This window comes from Melospiza georgiana, chromosome 21, assembly GCF_028018845.1.
Source record: "Melospiza georgiana isolate bMelGeo1 chromosome 21, bMelGeo1.pri, whole genome shotgun sequence".
Lineage (NCBI taxonomy): Eukaryota > Metazoa > Chordata > Aves > Passeriformes > Passerellidae > Melospiza > Melospiza georgiana.
The window spans coordinates 1,021,371-1,039,641 of record NC_080450.1 but is presented as its reverse complement, the minus strand read 5'-3'; the positions used below and the strand labels follow the sequence as shown (position 1 = coordinate 1,039,641).

The window sequence follows — 18,271 nt, the reverse complement described above, 5'->3', positions numbered from 1 at the left end:
ACGCCAAAGGGATGCTGTGGTCACTGTCCCCCACCAGCAGCACCCCCAAAACCATCCCCAAGCAGCCCCCCTTGGGCACTGGGTGCAGCAGAGGCAGCTCCAGGGCCCCTGGCATGGCTGGGGCCTCACCTGAGGCGTAGCTGTTTTTCGGTGCCACGTTTTTGCGAACTGGGAGTGTATTGGAGTAAGAGTCACTCAGCTGCTTCTGAGGCTGGGGAGGAGATAAAGATTTGGGCTGTGCTGGCTTCATCTCAGACCAGTGGTTGTACCCGTCGCTGTCAGAGCCCGAGACTCCGTTCATCACCGGCAGGGCCTCCTGCGCCGACATGCGCTGCGAGACAGGAGGGGAGGGGGACACGGGGGCTTCATTAGGGCAGCCTGCAGCTCCAGGAATGTCCCACTGCAGCTCCAGAGCATCCCTGCAGCTCCAGGAACATCCCTGCAGCTCCAGGGAAATCCCACTGCAGCTCCAGGAACATCCCTGCAGCTCCAGGGACATCCCTGCAGCTCCAGGAACATCCCTGCAGCTCCAGAAATGTCCCACTGCAGCTCCAGGAACATCCGTGCAGCTCCAGGAACATCCCTGCAGCACCAGGGAAATCCCACTGCAGCTCCAGGAACATCCGTGCAGCTCCAGAGCATCCCTGCAGCTCCAGGAACATCCCTGCAGCACCAGGGAAATCCCACTGCAGGTCCCCAGTGGGACACAGCTCCAGGGACAGAGGCAAATCAGAGCTTTGTCCTGCTGGGTTTAGTCCCAGCCAAACCAGACTGCTCTGGGGGAGCAGTGGGGTCTGCTCTATGGTATTTTATTGCTCTGAGCACCCCTGAACCTGCCAATTCCCTGCTGAGCTCTGTGTTCAACTCATATCCCCACATCAGTGGGACACGGTTCTGAAGGGTCCTTCATCCCATGGGTCACTCCAGGCCTTTCACTACAGTTTCTGGGGTACCTGGGTTCAGTCCCACAGCTCAGGGACCAGCCTGGACAGGCAGGTCCAGCTCCTGGGTTCCCCAACAGCTCCTGGGAGCCCCTGCTCTGCAGAGCTCAGCGGGATGGGGTGGGACAGGCAGGTCCAGCACCTGGGATCTCCGCTCTCCCAGAACTCAGGACTCTGGTGGAATGGGGCGGGACAGGCTGCCCGTGCCCAGGTCAGGCTCCTCCCCACACCCCAGGATGGCCCAGAGCTGCCATCCCTGCCACCAGTGCCAGCCCATCCAAGGACAACTTGCCGAGGACAGCGGTGACACCGGCCCGGGCTCGTCCCTCCGCCTGTGCTCAAAGGGCAGGGCAGCTCCAGCACAGGGATACTTACTCCTACAAAAGGTGCCAGCTCCGGGGGGACAGGGAGAGGTTTGGCACCAGGGATGGGATCAGAGATGATGAGGTTGGACTTGGATGTGGACAGAGGGCTGGGCATGATGGTGCCATTGCTGCTGGCAGCCATCTGCTGCATCAGCTGGATGGCGCGCTCCGGGATCTTGTTGGGGTCCGAGCAGGATTGCTGCCACAGCGGCAGCTTCTGCGTCAGCATCTCCTTCCCCTGCAAGAGCAAACCAGGTGTGAGGGCACGGGGGTGCAGCCGGTGTGCCCCCCTTCCCTGGGCAGCACCACGGGCAGCCAGGGCTGAGCTGGGACTGATCGATGGCTCTGTGCATGGCACAGGCAGGATAACACCCAGGGACACCCTGCTCCAGGCTCTGATGGCAGCAGGAATCGTGAAAAATGGCAATGAGGGAAGGGAAAGGTAACCCAATCACTCCCCATCAAGATATCCTGTGGGCAGCACCTCCAGGCTGCAGGGAGCTGGGCCCCACGTGGAGCAGAGACATAAATAAAATAAATAAAAGCAGGCTGAAAGCCTGGCAGGGCACAGCCCGTGCTCCAGGCTGTCCCCACATCCCCAGGGATGAGCTGCTTCCTTGGGGGGCTCAGCCCCGGCAGCCTGCAGGCCCCTGTGCTGCATCCAAGCCCCACTGCTCCCTGCCTGCAGCACCATGCACCAAGGGGCAAACAGATGGAGCCAAACTTGTCCTTATTCCCCCAGAATGTACCAGCACATCCCCCTGTGCGACCCAGAGGGGGAAGATGTCCCAGCCCCCTCGAGGTCACTCCCAAGGGTGACCCGATGTCTCTGCTCTGCCTCACCCGGAGACACAATGTAGTTCTGCGCATCAAAATCCCCCTCTAAATCCCATTTCAAAGCCCCTGCATATTTCCCCAACAGCAGCCAGCAGGTCCAGCCTCGTGACCCTGTGGAGCATCCTGCAGGAGCCAGGGGCAGCAGCAGGATGGAGCTTTGAGCAGGACACACATCACACCATGGACAAGCCACCAGCAAAGTCCCCCCAGCGAAATCAGCCTGTGGGTGCTGCTGCAGCAGGGTTTTGGTTGGTTCCTGCTGCACACCAGCCCTGGGGGGGCTTTTCCTGCACTCTGCCCGCCAACCCAAGCGCGGATCCGTGCTGTGGATGTGCCAGGACAGAGCTGACTAATGCCAGCTCCCTCTCCCGCTCCGGTGCCAAGCGTGGTGGCGACAGATGGCTGCTGTGAGCCGCGCAGGGCGGTGCTGGGGAACAACCAGAAGGGAGCACGAGGCTGCGGGAGCAGCACCAGACCCCGGGGGGATCCTGTGCACACCCATGCAGCTGCTGCAGCTCGCCAGGCGGGCAGGGGCAGCCCCAGCCCTGCTCCAGGGGGCAGCAGGGATGTGGAGCTGCCATGGGCAAGGGGCATTTGGAGCCACCATGGGCAAGGGGCATTTGGGGTCACCATGGGCAAGGGGGATTCGGAGCAGCTGCTCCTGCTGGGGAGGATCTTCCCTGGAGTCACCTGCTGGTCACCACCCTGTCGTTCCCTGGGTCTGTCCCTGTGTGTGTGTCTGTGTGTCCCTGTGTCTGTCCCTGTGTCTGTCCCCTGTATGTGTCCCTGTCCCTGTGTGTGTCCCTGTGTGTCTGTCCCTGTGTCCCTGTCCCTGTCCCTGTGTGTGTGTGTGGGGCTGCTCCAGCTGTGGTTTTTGGGATCCCAGGCTGTTCTGTGGGGCGCAGCCTGAGCTGGCAGCACCCTCCCAGTGCCAGGGCAGCCAGGCAGGCTCTGGGGGTGCCACACTCACCTTGGCATGGTAGGTGATGGCGCTCTTGGCCACTGCACACTGCTTCTCCACCAGGAAGCAGAAGCGTCTCCTCTCCTCCGTCAGAGCTGTCTTGTAGCCATCGGACACGTAGTTCTCCAGCTCCCCTTGCTTGTTGCTGATGGCCTCGATGTACTGCAGGGGAGAGAGAGAGAGGGAAGGGGCTGCAGGCAGGGCCACGGGGCAGGCAGGGCTGCAGAGAGGGGCACGAGGGACCCTGGCACGGGACAGGGACAGACACAGGGACACACACAGGGACAGACACAGGGATACACACACACACACACACACACACAGGGACAGGGACAGACAGACACACAGGGACAGACACACACACACACGCCCAGGGACAGCCACAGGGACACACACGTGTGCCTGCACACCCCCCAGCCCCTTACTCACGGCACCCCCACGCGGAGCTGACTCAGCCGTGGGTGCCCGGCACGAGCTGTACCCGCAGCCCCCGCTCAGCGCCGGGCACGGGGGCGCTGCCAGGGCTGCCCCGGCACCCGGCAGGGGCTGCCACAGCCCCCGGCTCAGCCTGGCACAAACCAGGGCAGATCCCGGCCTGCTACGGCGTTGCCCGGGCTGTGCCGGGTCCCTGCCTGCTGCTGAGGATGGCACGGGAACCCTGGCACACATAGGGATGACACGGGGACCCTGGCACACACAGGGATGGCACAGGGACCCTGCCACACACAGGGATGGCACGGGGACCCTGCCACACACAGGGATGGCACAGGGACCCTGCCACACACAGGGATGGCACGGGAACCCTGGCAGACACAGGGATGGCACGAGGACCCTGCCACACACAGGGATGGCACGGGGACCCTGCCACACACAGGGATGGCACGAGGACCCTGCCACACACAGGGCCACCAGCACCCTGAAACTGCCAGCAGCACCTTCAGCTTGTATTTACCACAGGGGACACAGAGGTGCTGCTGGGCAGTGCCACACGCTGGCACAGGTCGCCCTGGCTGTTCCCTGGTGCCATCCCTGGGCTGGCACACACGGTGGCCCTGCCAGGCTGGCACAGCTGGAGGTTCCTCTGCTGCCTCCTGCTCTCCCAGTGTGATGGTGCCAGCCCGGCCGTGCCACGCTGGGCTCTGCCAGCACCACACCTGGCACAGCAGCAGCAGCAGCAGCACACAGGGGAACAGTGCCCAGCTGCCTTGCCCTGTGTGATGGGAAGGTGGCACAGGGCACTCCAGGGGCAGCACCAGCCTCCCTGCACACAGAGGTGCCCCCAGCACCCTGACCTGGCCACTTTGCCCTCCCTCCATCCCTTCGGATGCTCCCAGGTGCCACCTGCCAGGGGAGGTGCTCTGAGAGCAGCACCTCGTGCCCATCACTGTCACACACTGTCCCATCACTGTCACACACTGTCCCATCACTGTCCCACACTGTCCCATCACTGTCACACACTGTCACCTCCCTGCCACCACCTCTGCCCCGGGACAGTGCCACCACGACACCTGAGAGCCACAAGAGCCCCAGGCCAGGCAGGGCTGCACCTGCTGCAGGCAGCCCAAGCTTCTCTGAGCCGGGAATTAAACTGGAAATTCAGGGCCCAGAGCAGCTCTGCTGCCTCTTCACGGCTATCAGTTATTTTTAGCGTGCTACAATATTTATTAAGAGATGCACAAAATGGAGCAAACCAACAAAAGCAGCAAGACTCGGTGACACGCCAGACTTCAAAGGGGGATTATTCTGGGGCTGGACCCGCTCGTGGCTCCCAGCCTGCTCTGAGCAGTGCAGGGCTCGTGCCAGAGCAGCAGCTTTTGGGTCTCCCCACCTTGCACCAACCCGGCCGAGGGAAAGAGCACCAGCGAGAAAAGGATTAAAAACCTGCTTTGCGACCAACAACCCCGTTTCAAAGAGAACTTTTCCCTCCAAAATGAGAAAATGCAGGGCGAACACCCGTGGCCATGAGGAGGAGTCAGCGCAGGGAGCTGAGCCCACACTGGGCACACACGGGGGGAAGGGATGGAGGGCTGGGCATCACCCTAAAGCAGAGGCACGGGGCATGGCACTGGGAATGCCAGGCAGCGCCAGCACAGAGGCACAGGAGGAGGCAGCAGCAGCCTGGGCACACAGAGGAGGAGGAGGAGGAGGAGGAGGAGAGCTGGGGAAGGCTCCTGCAGCAGCGGGCTCAGGACGGCAGCAGCCGCCTCCTCCTGGGTATTATTAGCCTGGAACAGCACAGGGACAGAGCCCAGAGCAGCAGCCTGGCACTGGTGATGGGAGCTGGGGAGTGCCAGCCCCGGTGCCAGTCCCGGTGCCAGCCTGCAGAGCCCCCAGCCCCAGTGCCAGCCCCAGTGCCAGCCGCAGTGCCAGCCCGCAGAGCCCCCAGCCCCTCCAGCCCAGCCCCGCTGTGCCTGCATGCACCCAGCCCTGCTGCCCACACTCACCCACAGCATGGGCAGCCCCACAGGAGGTTCTGCCCCAGGGGAAGGGGCAGGGGAGCTCCCCCGCCTGCACAGCCCCATTTCTGGAAGGAAAGCACAACCCTGACAGCACCCGAAATAGCAGGAGCACACACAGACCCCGATTGCCATTAATTAATTAATTTAATTTCCCCCCCCCATCCTGCCTAATTTACTAACTGGGCCACCAAGGAGGAGAAGGTGAGGAGCGAGGAGAGCTCGGCTGCAGCTCGTTTGGCTCATTCTCCCTGCAGGATCCCCGGGCCAGGCTCCAGCCCAGACACCACACACGGAACAGGGAGGGACAGACCCCGATCCTGGCAGCGTGAGGGCTCCAGCAGCACTGCAACCACGGGCCCCAGCCTTACTGACACCCCGGCTGGTTCTGCAGGGCTGCCGAGCCTGTCTCAGCCCGTCGGAACACGCCGCTCCGCAGGCAGCAGAGCCCACGCTCCAAACTGGGTGCTCAGAGCTTTATATACCTCATGGAAATGTGCTCTGTGTGCCGCTGATTTACCCACAGCCTGGCTTTACACACCGCTCCGGCACAAAATGGCGAGCCACGCTGCCTGCTCACGGGGTGCTGTCAGTTTGGGTTCTCTCAGACATTGCAGATAACGCCCAGGAAGGCAGATTTAAATCAAAATCCTGTTCAATATGCCAGATGCACGGGGGGAAGAGTAACACACAAAGCACGGCGTGAGATCTCAGGGCTGCACTCCAAGCAGAGGCTCTGCCTTGCCCAGGAGCGAGGTTTCGCTGCAGCCAGGTGCCCACAGGACCCCGGGGCAGGATGGAGACCCGTTCTCATCTCCATTCCCCAGAAACGGGGAAATCTCAGCCACCCCTCGCTGAACCACAGCCAAACACGGCTTGGATGGCGTCCCTGATCCCTGAAAGGGCTGGGGGAAGGGGCTTCCCTGCCAGGCTCAGCAGCTTCTCCAAACCCCCCTGACAAGCACAAAGCACTGCAAACTGAGACCTTGACTGATTGAGGTTGTCAGCTCCAAACTCAAACACGTTAAGAATCATCTAAATAAAATCCCCGTTTGAAGGAGGAGAGAGAAACCCCACTTGCGATGCGAGCAGGGCTGGTGGCCGTGCCCAAAGCCAGAGCACACCCCAGAGCCACCCAGGAGCTCTGAAAACCTTTTCTGGGTTTCTAGGTTGGAGAGGCCTCAAATAACTCCCCCGTGCCGCGGCCCCCCTCCCGCAAACACTGCCAGTGCAGCGGGAGCCGCTGACCTAATTAGCAGTGTCAGCACGTGGGGCACAGCCCTGGGCACTGGGAGCCTGCCAGGACGTGCCACGGGGCCAGGCTGGCACAGGCAGGGCTCCTGGGCACCCCTGGTACAGAGGGGCTCAGCCAGGGACCCCCGTGGTGGGCACAGGAGCGGGGATGGAGCCACAGAGGGCAGTGACAGCGCCAAAGCCACCCTGCCATGGTGGGCAGTGCCAAAGACAAAGCCACCCCGCCATGGTGGGCAGTGGCTGTCCCAAAGCCATCCCTGCCACAGAGGGCAGTGCCAAAGCCACCCTGCCATGGTGGGCAGTGGCTGTCCCAAAGCCATCCCTGCCACAGAGGGCAGTGCCAAAGCCACCCTGCCATGGTGGGCAGGGACTGTCCCAAAGCCATCCCTGCCACAGAGGGCAGTGACAGTGCCAAAGCCACCCTAGCATGGTGAGCACTGGCAAAGCCAAACCCATTCCTGCCATGGTGGGCAGCGCCTGTGCCAAAGCCACCCTAGCATGGAGGGCAGCGCCAGTGCCACCCTGCCATGGTGGCAGTGCCAAAGCCACCCTGCACAGAAAGGCAGGGAGGGCACACAGAAAGGCAGGGAGGGCACAGAGCCCTGCCACCTCCCCAAGGCCAGCAGCTCAGTGATGGAGATAAGGAGCAGCTGAGAAATGCTGAGCCCTGAGCTGCAGGAGCTGCAGGAGCTGCAGGAGCTGCAGGAGCTGCAGGAGCTGCAGGAGCTGAAGGAGCTGCAGGAGCTGCAGGAGCTGCAGGAGCACACAGTGCTGTCAGGGCAGGTGGAGCAGCTCCAGCCCAGCCTCTGACCAGCCCAGCCTGGCTGGGAATTGAGTTCAGAGCTGCCATCCCAGCCAGGAACGTGCAGACAGGGGGAACAGTGGCCAAGGGCTGAGCTCCACGCTGAAATCATCACTCCAGACCATTCCTGGTGTGTTGGGCACCCACCAGGCTGAGCCAAGCACCGGCCCCAGGGACAGGAGGGGACCCTGAGCAGGCAGGAGCTGCCCTAGGGTCACCAGCACAGCCCAGCCCTGAATTTTGGGGGCAGAAAGCCGAGGGGAGCACACAGCAGGCACGATTCCACCCAGCATCAGGAGGGGTGCAGGGCAGGGAGGGCTGTGCCCGCTGCAGCTCCCACGCCAAGGAAGGGCTGGGCAGGAGCAGTGAGAAAAGAGAAAGGAAAGGTCAGGGAAGGGAGAGGGCTGTGCTGGATCGATGCAGCTGCCTGAAATATCTGGGAGGAGCAAACACAGAGAGAAGGGAGGGTTTGCTTAGGCAGCCACGGGGGAGAAGAGCTGGAAATGGGATAGGGTAAAATAGAAGTTGGGTTGATGAGCAGGGGAAGGGCATCTGAGCAGGCAAAGCTGCTGAAACCCCAGCACACACAGAGGCAAAGCGAGGGATCCTTTTCCTCGTTCCCAAAATGAGGAAAATTCACAGATTCCGCAGAGCTTTTCCCCATTCCCAAACTGCTGCTTGTGGGGCACCTGGCAGGGCCTGGAGCAGCCTTGGGGGTGGCACTGTCCCCTCCCGCAGCCCCCCAGCCCCGTGTGCCACCCGGGCAGGCTGGGCGCTGTGCCCAGCCAGGAACAGGCACACGGGATCCCAGTCTGGGGCTGTCCCAGCCTCCTCCACTGCCAGGAACGAGAGCAGAGCTGGGGATGAGCCCTGACCCAACCTCTCCTGTGCTGAGGCACATAAAACAACAGCCCCACAGCAGGGAACGGCCACACACAGCCCAAACACATCTCCCTGCCTTCTGCGGGCTACTGACCCTGCAGGAGCCCCCAAAACCACAGCAGAGCCTGCAGGAGCCCCCAAAACCACAGCAGAGCCTGCAGGTCTCCCAGGAAGACCTGATGTGCTCCCCATCACTGAGGGCAGCCCTGATGTGCTCCCCATCACTGAGAGAAGCCCTGATGTGCTCCCCAACACTGAGAGAAGCCCTGATGTGCTCCCCATCACTGAGAGAAGCCCTGATGTGCTCCCCATCACTGAGAGAAGCCCCTGATGTGCTCCCCATCACTGAGAGAAGCCCTGATGTGCTCCCCATCACTGAAGGAAGCCCTGATGTGCTCCCCATCACTGAGAGAAGCCCTGATGTGCTCCCCATCACTGAGGGCAGCCCTGATGTGCTCCCCATCACTGAGGGCAGCCCTGATGTGCTCCCCATCACTGAGAGAAGCCCTGATGTGCTCCCCATCACTGAGGGCAGCCCTGATGTGCTCCCCAACACTGAGGGCAGCCCTGATGTGCTCCCCAACACTGAGGGCAGCCCTGATGTGCTCCCCAACACTGAGAGAAGCCCCTGATGTGCTCCCAAACACTGAGGGCAGCCCTGATGTGCTCCCCATCACTGAGGGCAGCCCCTGATGTGCTCCCCATCACTGAGGGCAGCCCTGATGTGCTCCCCAACACTGAGGGCAGCCCTGATGTGCTCCCCAACACTGAGGGCAGCCCTGATGTGCTCCCCAACACTGAGAGAAGCCCCTGATGTGCTCCCCAACACTGAGGGCAGCCCTGATGTGCTCCCCAACACTGAGGGCAGCCCTGATGTGCTCCCCAACACTGAGGGCAGCCCTGATGTGCTCCCCAACACTGAGAGAAGCCCCTGATGTGCTCCCAAACACTGAGGGCAGCCCTGATGTGCTCCCCATCAGCCTCCCCTGCTCAGCTCCATGGGATCAGAGCTGGCCAGGGCTGCTGATGTTTATCCAGGGTGATGGCAAAGGCAGAGCAGGGAGGCAGCCCCAGAGCTGGGCACGCCAGGCTGCCCCCTCCCCTGGGCAGGGCTGTCTGCCCTGGTTTGTCACATCTGCAGCAGCCCCAGCCCTGCACACATGGGCTGTTACATAAAACCCAGAGAGCAGAGCACAGGGGAATGCTGGCTCCAGCCAGCCTCACCTTTTCTTACCCAAACCCTTCCCCAGTGCAGGGACAGCGTGAGCAGCAGCTCAGTCTGCACAGTTCTGGTACCAAGGGCTCATGGCACAGCCCTGAGCTGCACAGGACATCCCCTGGATCCAGGGGCAGCCCTCTGGCACCCTCTGCCAGGGCCTCACCCTGACAGGAATGGGAATTTCTGCCAATATCCCATCCAGCCCTGCCCTCTGGACAGCCATTCCCCCTGTCCTGTCACTCCACACTTTGTCCCAAGTCCCTGTCTTGGAGCCTTAGATACTGGAAGGGTCTTCTCTCTTCTCTTCTCTTCTCTTCTCTTCTCTTCTCTTCTCTTCTCTTCTCTTCTCTTCTCTTCTCTTCTCTTCTCTTCTCTTCTCTTCTCTTCTCTTCTCTTCTCTTCTCTTCTCTTCTCTTCTCTTCTCTTCTCTTCTCTTCTCTTCTCTTCTCTTCTCTTCTCTTCTCTTCTCTTCTCTTCTCTTCTCTTTTCTCTTCTCCCTCAGCCTCAATCCCAGCCAAACCTGGTCAGAGTCCCCTGGAGCTGCTGAGCTCAGAGTCCTTCCCCATTTGACTTTCACACCAGCCTCATAACCTGGTTTGTGCAGACTCTGCCATTTCCAGCTGCCTGACCTACACCTAAAATTATTTCTCCTGATGGGAATACCCAAATGAGGTTTCAATGACAAAAAGCTGATAAAACCCCACAGGTTATCTGGCACAGTGGTGTTTAATGTTTGAAATATTCCCATTTGGAGCAGGGCTGGGTGAAGGCAGGGGCTGAGCTCGGCCCCAGTGTCACCTGGGCCAGGCAGAGCCTTTCAGGACAAACAGCCAGCCCCAGCTCTGCTGTTTAAGCTGAATTACAGCCAGTTTTGTCTCAGCCCCACGCAGAAATCCAATTGCTCACAGTGCTAATATGATTTGATAAATACTTTGAACCGACATAACTTCATTGCTGAGCTGCTGATTCAATCCAGGTCCCAAACCCATCATGACCTTGATTTCACGGCCTGATCACAACCAGCCCTTAATGAAATTACAGCACTTGAGCTTCCTTGGCCATTGTTTAATCTTAATATTGTTCTCATTCCTCTTCATCAGAGCTGTGAAGTGAGTGGGGTTGGCTTGTTCTGGTTTTCAGCAGGGTCAAGCCCCACCTCAGTCACTCAGTGAGGAAGATGAGGCACGTGAGGCTCCCAGCCCTCACTCCTGGTGTGGAACAGCAGCTCAGGGCTGATTCCCAAGGAATAAAAGCCTGGTTTAATGTGACACTCAGCAGGAATAACCCCAACCCCAGCACTGCTGCTGCCCTGGGAGCTTGGACAGCTCCTGCAGCCCTTGGAGCTGGCTCACAGCTGCTCAGTGAGGCTGGGCTGCAACACCCATTGGGAAAACTCCCCAAAAGCAGCAGGAGACAGGGCCAGGTGATTTGGGACGTGCAGAGCAGCCTGGACCAGCCCTGTCCATGCCATGAGGGGATGGTGCAGCTCAGGAGCAGCCTCCAGCAAGAACCTGTGAGCATCTCACCCCCTGCAGCCCTGCTCCAGAGCCTCTGCTCCCCGTGTGCAGTCCCTGCTGGACCCCAGGGTTTATTTCTGTTCATAAAGGGGAGCAGCTGAGCGGGACAGGTGAGATGATGGGACAGGTGAGATGTCTGAGCTCCTGCTCTGGGCTCTCTGATCCATCCAGCAGGGTGGGAGCACAGCCCAGGGCTGTCCCCCCTGCCAAAAGCAGGGCCAGGGTGGCCCCCGAGCTGCTCTGACTCTGGCACACATTACATAAAGCCCGGGGTCCCCGCAGGACAGCCCTGCCACTGTCACCACGTGTCCCCTCTCCCCGGCAGGTGGTGACAGGCTGTGGTCACTCCACAGGTGGTGCAGAGGCAGAGAGGAGCCAGCCCTGCTTCCTGCAGCATCAAACATGAATGGAGACGATGACAGAGCACCAGACTCCTGGCTGGCAGCTGCTCCAGCAGCTTCACAGCACCAGCCTCCAGAAGAGCAAGATGTGACTGCTGCCTCCAAGGAGGTGACACTTCCCCCAGCAGCAGCTTCTCCCACGAGGAGAAGGAACCAGGGCATGGGGAGACTGCAGCAGCCCTGGCTGGTGGGGCTGTGCTCCCCTGGCACAGCCTGGAGCAGCATCAGCACCCCAAAGCCATCAGCACCCCAAACCCATCAGCACCCCAAACCCATCAGCACAGCAACAGCACCCCAAACCCATCAGCACCCCAAACCCATCAGCACCCCAAACCCATCAGCACCCCAAACCCATCAGCACAGCATCAGCACCCCAAACCCATCAGCACCCCAAACCATCCCCAGGGGCTGCAGCAGCTCCCTGGACACCACCAGGGCTTGGGCAAGGGGCCACAGGGGTGGCTTGGGGCCAGCTCAACACACCTGGCAATGAACCAGTTTGTGCCAGTCACTCCCCCAGCACAAACATCACTCTGCCAGAGACTAAATGCCACCAAATGCCCCCAAATTCACCCCCAGGAGCACCCCCAGTGTCCAGGTGCCCTTCAGCAGACCCAGATCTCTGACATGTGAGGAACAGCCCCTGGTGCCAACATCACACACCCCTGCCCTGGGCACAGGACCAAACCATTCCTGCTGCAGGAATTCACCTTCCCTGTCCCAGCACCCCTGGTGCCACCCTGGTTCTGTGCCAGCCTGGGCACCCTGGGGCATCAGGAACCCCTGGGGATCCCTGGATGGGGCCGAGCCCACAGGGAGGAGGGCACAGCAGAGGGCACAGCACAGGGCACAAACCCCTATTCTGGATCCCACGAGTGGCACAGCCCCTGGGCACTGCCAGGAGGTGCCCGGGGTGCCCCTCAGTGAGAGCCAAGCCTGGCTCCCCCTCCGTGGGAGCCGTGCCACCCCCGTGCCCACCCCCAGCACACATCACACTGCTCTGATTCACCACTGCCACCCCCGCAGGAGGGGGCACGGGCACAGAAAACGCACAGGAAAACACCAGAAACACAAGAAACCACCAAAACCACCAGAAAACACCAAAGCCCACCCTCCTGGGCACCATGGAGCGGGCACAGCAGGAACTGATGCTCCTGGGGCCATTGCTGGGGTGACAGCAGTGGCACAGGAGGCTGCAGCAGGGGTGGGCAGCTTCAGCCCCACTGTGCCCTGTGCCCATGGGAACAGCCTGTGCCAGGCCTGGCTGCCACCCACACCTTCCCCGGGGCCTTGGCACAGCCCCACCAGCCCCAGGGGTGTCCCCCAGTGTCCCCAGCCCTGCCTGCAGCTCTCACTGTCCCCCTGATGTCCCCAGGTGTGTCCCCAGCCGTACCTGCAGCTCTCACTGTCCCCCAGGTGTCCCCAGGTGTGTCCCCAGCCGTACCTGCAGCTCTCACTGTCCCCCAGGTGTCCCCAGGTGCGTCCCCAGCCGTACCTGCAGCTCTCACTGTCCCCCAGGTGTCCCCAGGTGTGTCCCCAGCCGTACCTGCAGCTCTCACTGTCCCCCAGGTGTCCCCAGGTGTGTCCCCAGCCGTACCTGCAGCTCCTTGTCCGAGTATTTCTGGGGGTTCTTGCTGCCCTGGCTCTTCTTGCGCAGCTTCTTCAGCTCAGCCTGGCACTTGTCCAGCGAGTCCCCCTTGCTCCTCTGCTCCGTCTGGTACTTCTTCAGGGCAGCCTGGAACCACAGGGGCCAGCTCTGAGCCCTGCCAGTGCCAGGGGGCACAGGGACAGAGCCACAGAGCCCAGGGGACACAGGGGACACTGTCCTGGATGTGGTGACACCCAGCCGTGAGCAGAGGGACCCCCAAAACCCAGAGAGCACACAGGGGACACAGGGGACACTGTCCTGGGCACGGTGACACCAGTGACACCCAGCTCTGGGAAAGGGGCACCCTCAAAGCCCAGGGGACACAGGGGGGACACACAGGGGACAGGGGGACCCCCATAGCCCAGGGCACACAGAGGACACTGTCCTGGGCATGGTGCCACCCAGCTGTGGGCAGGGACGGGAGCTGTGGCTCGCCGTGCCACAGGAAAGCCCCAGGGCAGTGCCAGACTGACGGACACACGGACACACGGACTCACACTCAGGTACCGGGAGTCCAGCTCCACCTTCTGCTCCAGCTGCGTCAGGAGCTCGTTGTGGAAGGACTTGAGCTGCAGGAGAAAGGAAACACACAGGGATTGCTTGGGGGGCACTGGGGGCACTGGGACGGGCACAAAGAGGATGCCCAAGCACTGCAGAGCCTCTGGAGCTCAGCAAAGCCGTGCCAGAGGGGCTGGTGGCATCTGGACAATGCATTTCCCAGCGCCCTGGCACGCCAGGCTGGGCACTCACCATCTCCTCCAGCTGGTTCTGGATCTGCCTGTGCACCTCGGCCATCTGGAACAGCACGTCCCCTGCAAGACAGCACAGGGAGGGCTTGGGGCACCCAGGGCGGGGCAGCAGCCAGGAGGGCACCCCAGACACACCTGGGGGTGCCCCTGTGCCCACCCTGGGGAGCTGCAATGGGCCCACCTGGGACACTGGGACAGACTGACAAACCTTGGGGGGCAGGGGGGAACCAGGAGCAGGACCCCAAATCCAGGGGCAGCCCTTGCCCCCAGGCCCAGCACAGGGACGGGCACAGCCCTGGCACTCAGAGCAGGGCACAGGACAGGCACAGCCCCGGGATCCCCCCTGCACCCATGGGATCCCAGCTCTGCTCTGCACCCAGGGGATCCCAGCTCTGTCCTGCAGCTGGGCACTCCCAGCTCTGCTCTGCACCCACAGAATCCCAGCTCTGTTCCCCAGCCGGGCACTCCCAGCTCTGCTCTGGCACTTCCTCTCATTTTCCTGGCTTTCCCCGAGCTGCAGCCCACGCCCAGCGCTGTTCCTGCAGGAAGGGCCGTGTCCTGCCTCAGCAGCAGCCCAGACACACTCAGAGCATCCCCCAGGAGCACAGCCAGCACCGGGAGCCCCGTGTGTGGGTCAGAGGGACTGCCCAGCTCTGTCAGCTCCTCTCAGGGCTGCCTCTGCAAGCTTTTCCTCCCACCATGGCAGGCTGCAGCTTCCCAGGAGGCTCCCAGCCCCTGTGGGGCTGTTTGTCTATCACTCTGCGTCCCAAACCCTTCTGCAAACACTGAAATCCCTTCCTGGGCAGGCTCTGCCCCCTCTGCTGCAGTGCCAGGCCTGCCTGTGGCACTGCCTGTGCCCCTGAGCTGCAGCAGTGCCCAGGGTGCCCCACAAACAAAGGGAGAGGTGCCCAGGGCACCCCACAAAGGGAGGGATGCCCAGGGTGTCCAGAAACAAAGCGAAAGGTGCCCAGGGTGCCCCACAAACAAAGGGGGGGATGCCCAGGGGGTCCCACAAAAGGACCTGTGTTGCAGACATCTTTTTCACTAAAAATTTTTTCTTTAAGATTTTCCCTTCTGGGAAGCTGAGGCCTCAGAAAATGAATGTGAACAATGGTTATCTGCTGCTGTGGAATGCAACAGGTAGATTCTTGATTAGGCCATCTTGAATGTTTATAATTAATGGCCAATCAAGAAGGAGCTATCTCAGACCAGAGTCTGAGAGAACTGCCTTTGTTTTTATTCTTTTTTCTTCTTTTGTATTCTTAGCTTAGCTAGCCTTCTGAAGAAACCTTTTTCTTCTGCTTCTTTTTAGCATAGTTATAATGTAATATATATATATAATAAAATAATAAATCAAGCCTTCTGATCATACAGTCATCATTCTCGTCTCTCCTCTCATCCTGAAAACCCCTGTGACCACGGTCACAGACCTGCACACTGTGAGCTGCTTCACAAAACCCTACAGAGCGTGGGGGACTGAACATCTCCCCCCAAACCCATCCCAGAGCCACAGGGATGAACCGAACTGCGACCAAGGGACACCACGGCAGCTGGGAAACCTCAGGAGCCCAAAATGTGCCCTGGACAGGAGCCTGTGGCTCTGTGCCAAGGTGAAACTGTGGGGGAACACCCCGGGGTGGCAGGGCCGGGTTCGGGGCTGTGTCCCAGCCCGGGCAGCAGCAGAGCCACCCACGGCAGGGCCGTTCCCATCAGGGATTTGGGGATTAACCCCTGAACTGCCCTGGGCGCAGGACAGAGCCAGAACACACATCCTGCAGGAGGGGAACCACTCAGGGCACACACAGAGCCCGGCATGGCGAGGAGTGTCACACACATCTTCTCATTAAAAACCTTTCTTTACGATGTTTCCTTCTGAGAAGCCTCAGAAACGACATGTAAACAATGGTTATTTGCTACTTCAGAACGCAACAAGTAGATCTGTGATTGGTGTCGTGTAAATGTTTAAAATTAACGGCCAATCACGGCAGAGCTAGCTTTCTCTCTGTCTGAGCCACAGACCTTTGTTGGTTTCTTCTTTTTTATTCTTAGCTTAGCCTTCTGAGGAGAACTCTGTCTATTTTTTAGTGTAGTTTTAATGCGATATATACCTTAGAACAACAAATCAAGCCTTCTGAAGCACGGAGTCAGACCCTCCTCTCCTCCCTCACCCCCAGACCCCTGTGAGAGCGGGCACAGAGGAGGAGCTGCGCTCAGGCTGACTCACAGTATCACCCTGGAGAGGAACCACAGCGCTGCCGAGGGCCCTGCCCTTCCACACCCACCCACGGCGGGCAAACAGGTTGTTCCACATCCCTGCTGGCACCAGGACAGGCGGCTCTGCCCCTGCACAGGGTGCAGCAGTGGCAGCCCAGCTCCCCAGGGTTTGCTCTGCAGCCCTCAGAGACCCAGAGGTTATTTTCTGACCCCCCCCCGTAAAACAGGATGTGGGTAAATTGTAATGGAAACACCAAGGATGCATGAATCACGGAGTGAACTGCTCAGAGACAGAAGGTGGGCAGGGCTGCAGCAGCCCAGGATGCCCTGCAAGGGTCAGTGCCAGGGACCATCTCCCACCAGCAGCACCATGGGTACCCCAGGATCAGGGTCAGGACTCGGGCACATGCCCCAAACACCAGCCAGCACCGACCCTGCTCACACAGCACCTCGGTGCTGAGGATCTGCTGCAGCCAAATTTAAAGCAAAACCCATCACAGGCAGAGGTGGCACCTGGGGCACGGGGTAAAGGTGGCCTTGGTGACCCTGAGGGCTTTTACAGCCTGAGCAATCCCTTTTGAGAGCCTCTGCAGGGTTTGTGTGTTCCCCCAGAGCAGCACAGCGTGCCCCAGGCTCAGAGCAGCCCCTTCCAGCCCAGGACAGGCCCTGAGCTGCAGGATCTGTGTGCAGGGGAAAGGAGATGGCGTGGGGGAACCATCAGTGTGGGGGAACCATGAGTGTGTGAGGGAACAACAATCAGCGTGGGGGAACCATGAGTGTGTGAGGGAACAGCCATCAGCTTGGGGGAACCATGAGTGTGTGAGGGAACAACAATCAGCTTGGGGAAACCATCAGCATGGGGGAACCATGAGTGTGTGAGGGAACAACCATCAGCTTGGGGGAACCATCAGCATGGGGGAACAACCAGCTTGGGGAGACAATCAGAGTGGGGGAACCATCGGCTTGGGGAAACAATCAGTGTGGGGAAACCATGAGTGTGGGGAAACAACAATCAGCTTGGGGAAACAACAATCAGCATGGGGGAACCATGAGTGTGTGAGGGAACAACAATCAGCTTGGGGGAACCATCGGCTTAGGGAAACAACCAGCTTGGGGAACCGTCAGCTTGGGGAAACAATCAGTGTGGGGAAACCATGAGTGTGGGGGAACAACAATCAGCTTGGGGGAACAGTCAGTGTGGGGGAACCATCAACGTGGGGGAACAACAATCAGCTTGGGGGAACCATCAACGTGGGGGAACAACAATCAGCTTGGGGACAATCATCGTGTGGGAACGATCAGCTCGGGGAAACAACAGTCAGCTTGGGGGAACCAAACAATCAGCTTCTCCTGTGCTGCTGACTCATCCCTTTCCTCCCCACCAGGGTTTCACTTCTGCCAGCCCCAGCACTGGGCCATGTGCTGATAACTCACCGGCCCCGCCTGGCACTGCCAGGGGCAATTTTCCTTTGTTTATAACACACCAGGTAAAGGGAGCAGCAGCAGCTTCCCAAGGCAGCCTGGCTGGGGCTCCCAGCTCATGGGTCCCATCAGGCTGGGCAGTGGCCACGGAGCCTTCCAGCTGGGAGACAGCATTGGGTGCACCCCTGGGATGTTGTGTGCCCCCCACAGCCCCCCTGGATGGGGCCAGGGCTGGGGCTGTGCCAGGATGGACAGCCCAGTGAGTGCCCAGGAGCTGTACTGGTGGCACTGGTTAATTCAGAGCTGTACTGGTTAATTCAGGGCTGTACTGGTTGATTCAGGGCTGTACTGGTGGCACTGGTTAATTCAGGTGCCCCCCAGCATCCCTGCAGGACCCCCAGCCCAGGCCCAGGGCAGGTGGGGACCCTGGGAGCTGTCACCATCGCAGGGAAGGTGACACCCAGACTCTGCACACCTCTGCCACTCGCTGGCAGCCCCAGCCAGGCCACATGGGCCTCGCAGATGCTCATTCACAAGCCTCCTCCTCCTCCTCCTCCTCCCAACACAGGTGGTGAGAGAGAACCAGCCTGGGCTGTCTGCTCC

The 18,271-nt window shown here is 60.5% G+C and overlaps 1 protein-coding gene across 4 annotated transcripts in view; it reads right to left on the bottom strand.

The window, feature by feature from the left end:
• BAIAP2 (BAR/IMD domain containing adaptor protein 2) overlaps window positions 1–18,271 on the bottom strand; it is a 41,085-nt gene that overhangs the window by 8,236 nt on the left and 14,578 nt on the right. For 3 of the 4 annotated variants that reach the window (XM_058038982.1, XM_058038983.1, XM_058038979.1), the window contains exons 4-9: window positions 14,034–14,095; window positions 13,781–13,852; window positions 13,233–13,370; window positions 3,114–3,266; window positions 1,317–1,544; window positions 130–331 (exon numbers count right to left, since the gene is read on the bottom strand). In XM_058038982.1, the coding sequence (XP_057894965.1) occupies window positions 130–331; window positions 1,317–1,544; window positions 3,114–3,266; window positions 13,233–13,370; window positions 13,781–13,852; window positions 14,034–14,095 (855 nt within the window). The remainder of the gene's footprint in view (window positions 1–129; window positions 332–1,316; window positions 1,545–3,113; window positions 3,267–13,232; window positions 13,371–13,780; window positions 13,853–14,033; window positions 14,096–18,271) is intronic. The other variant, XM_058038981.1, reaches the window with a different exon arrangement.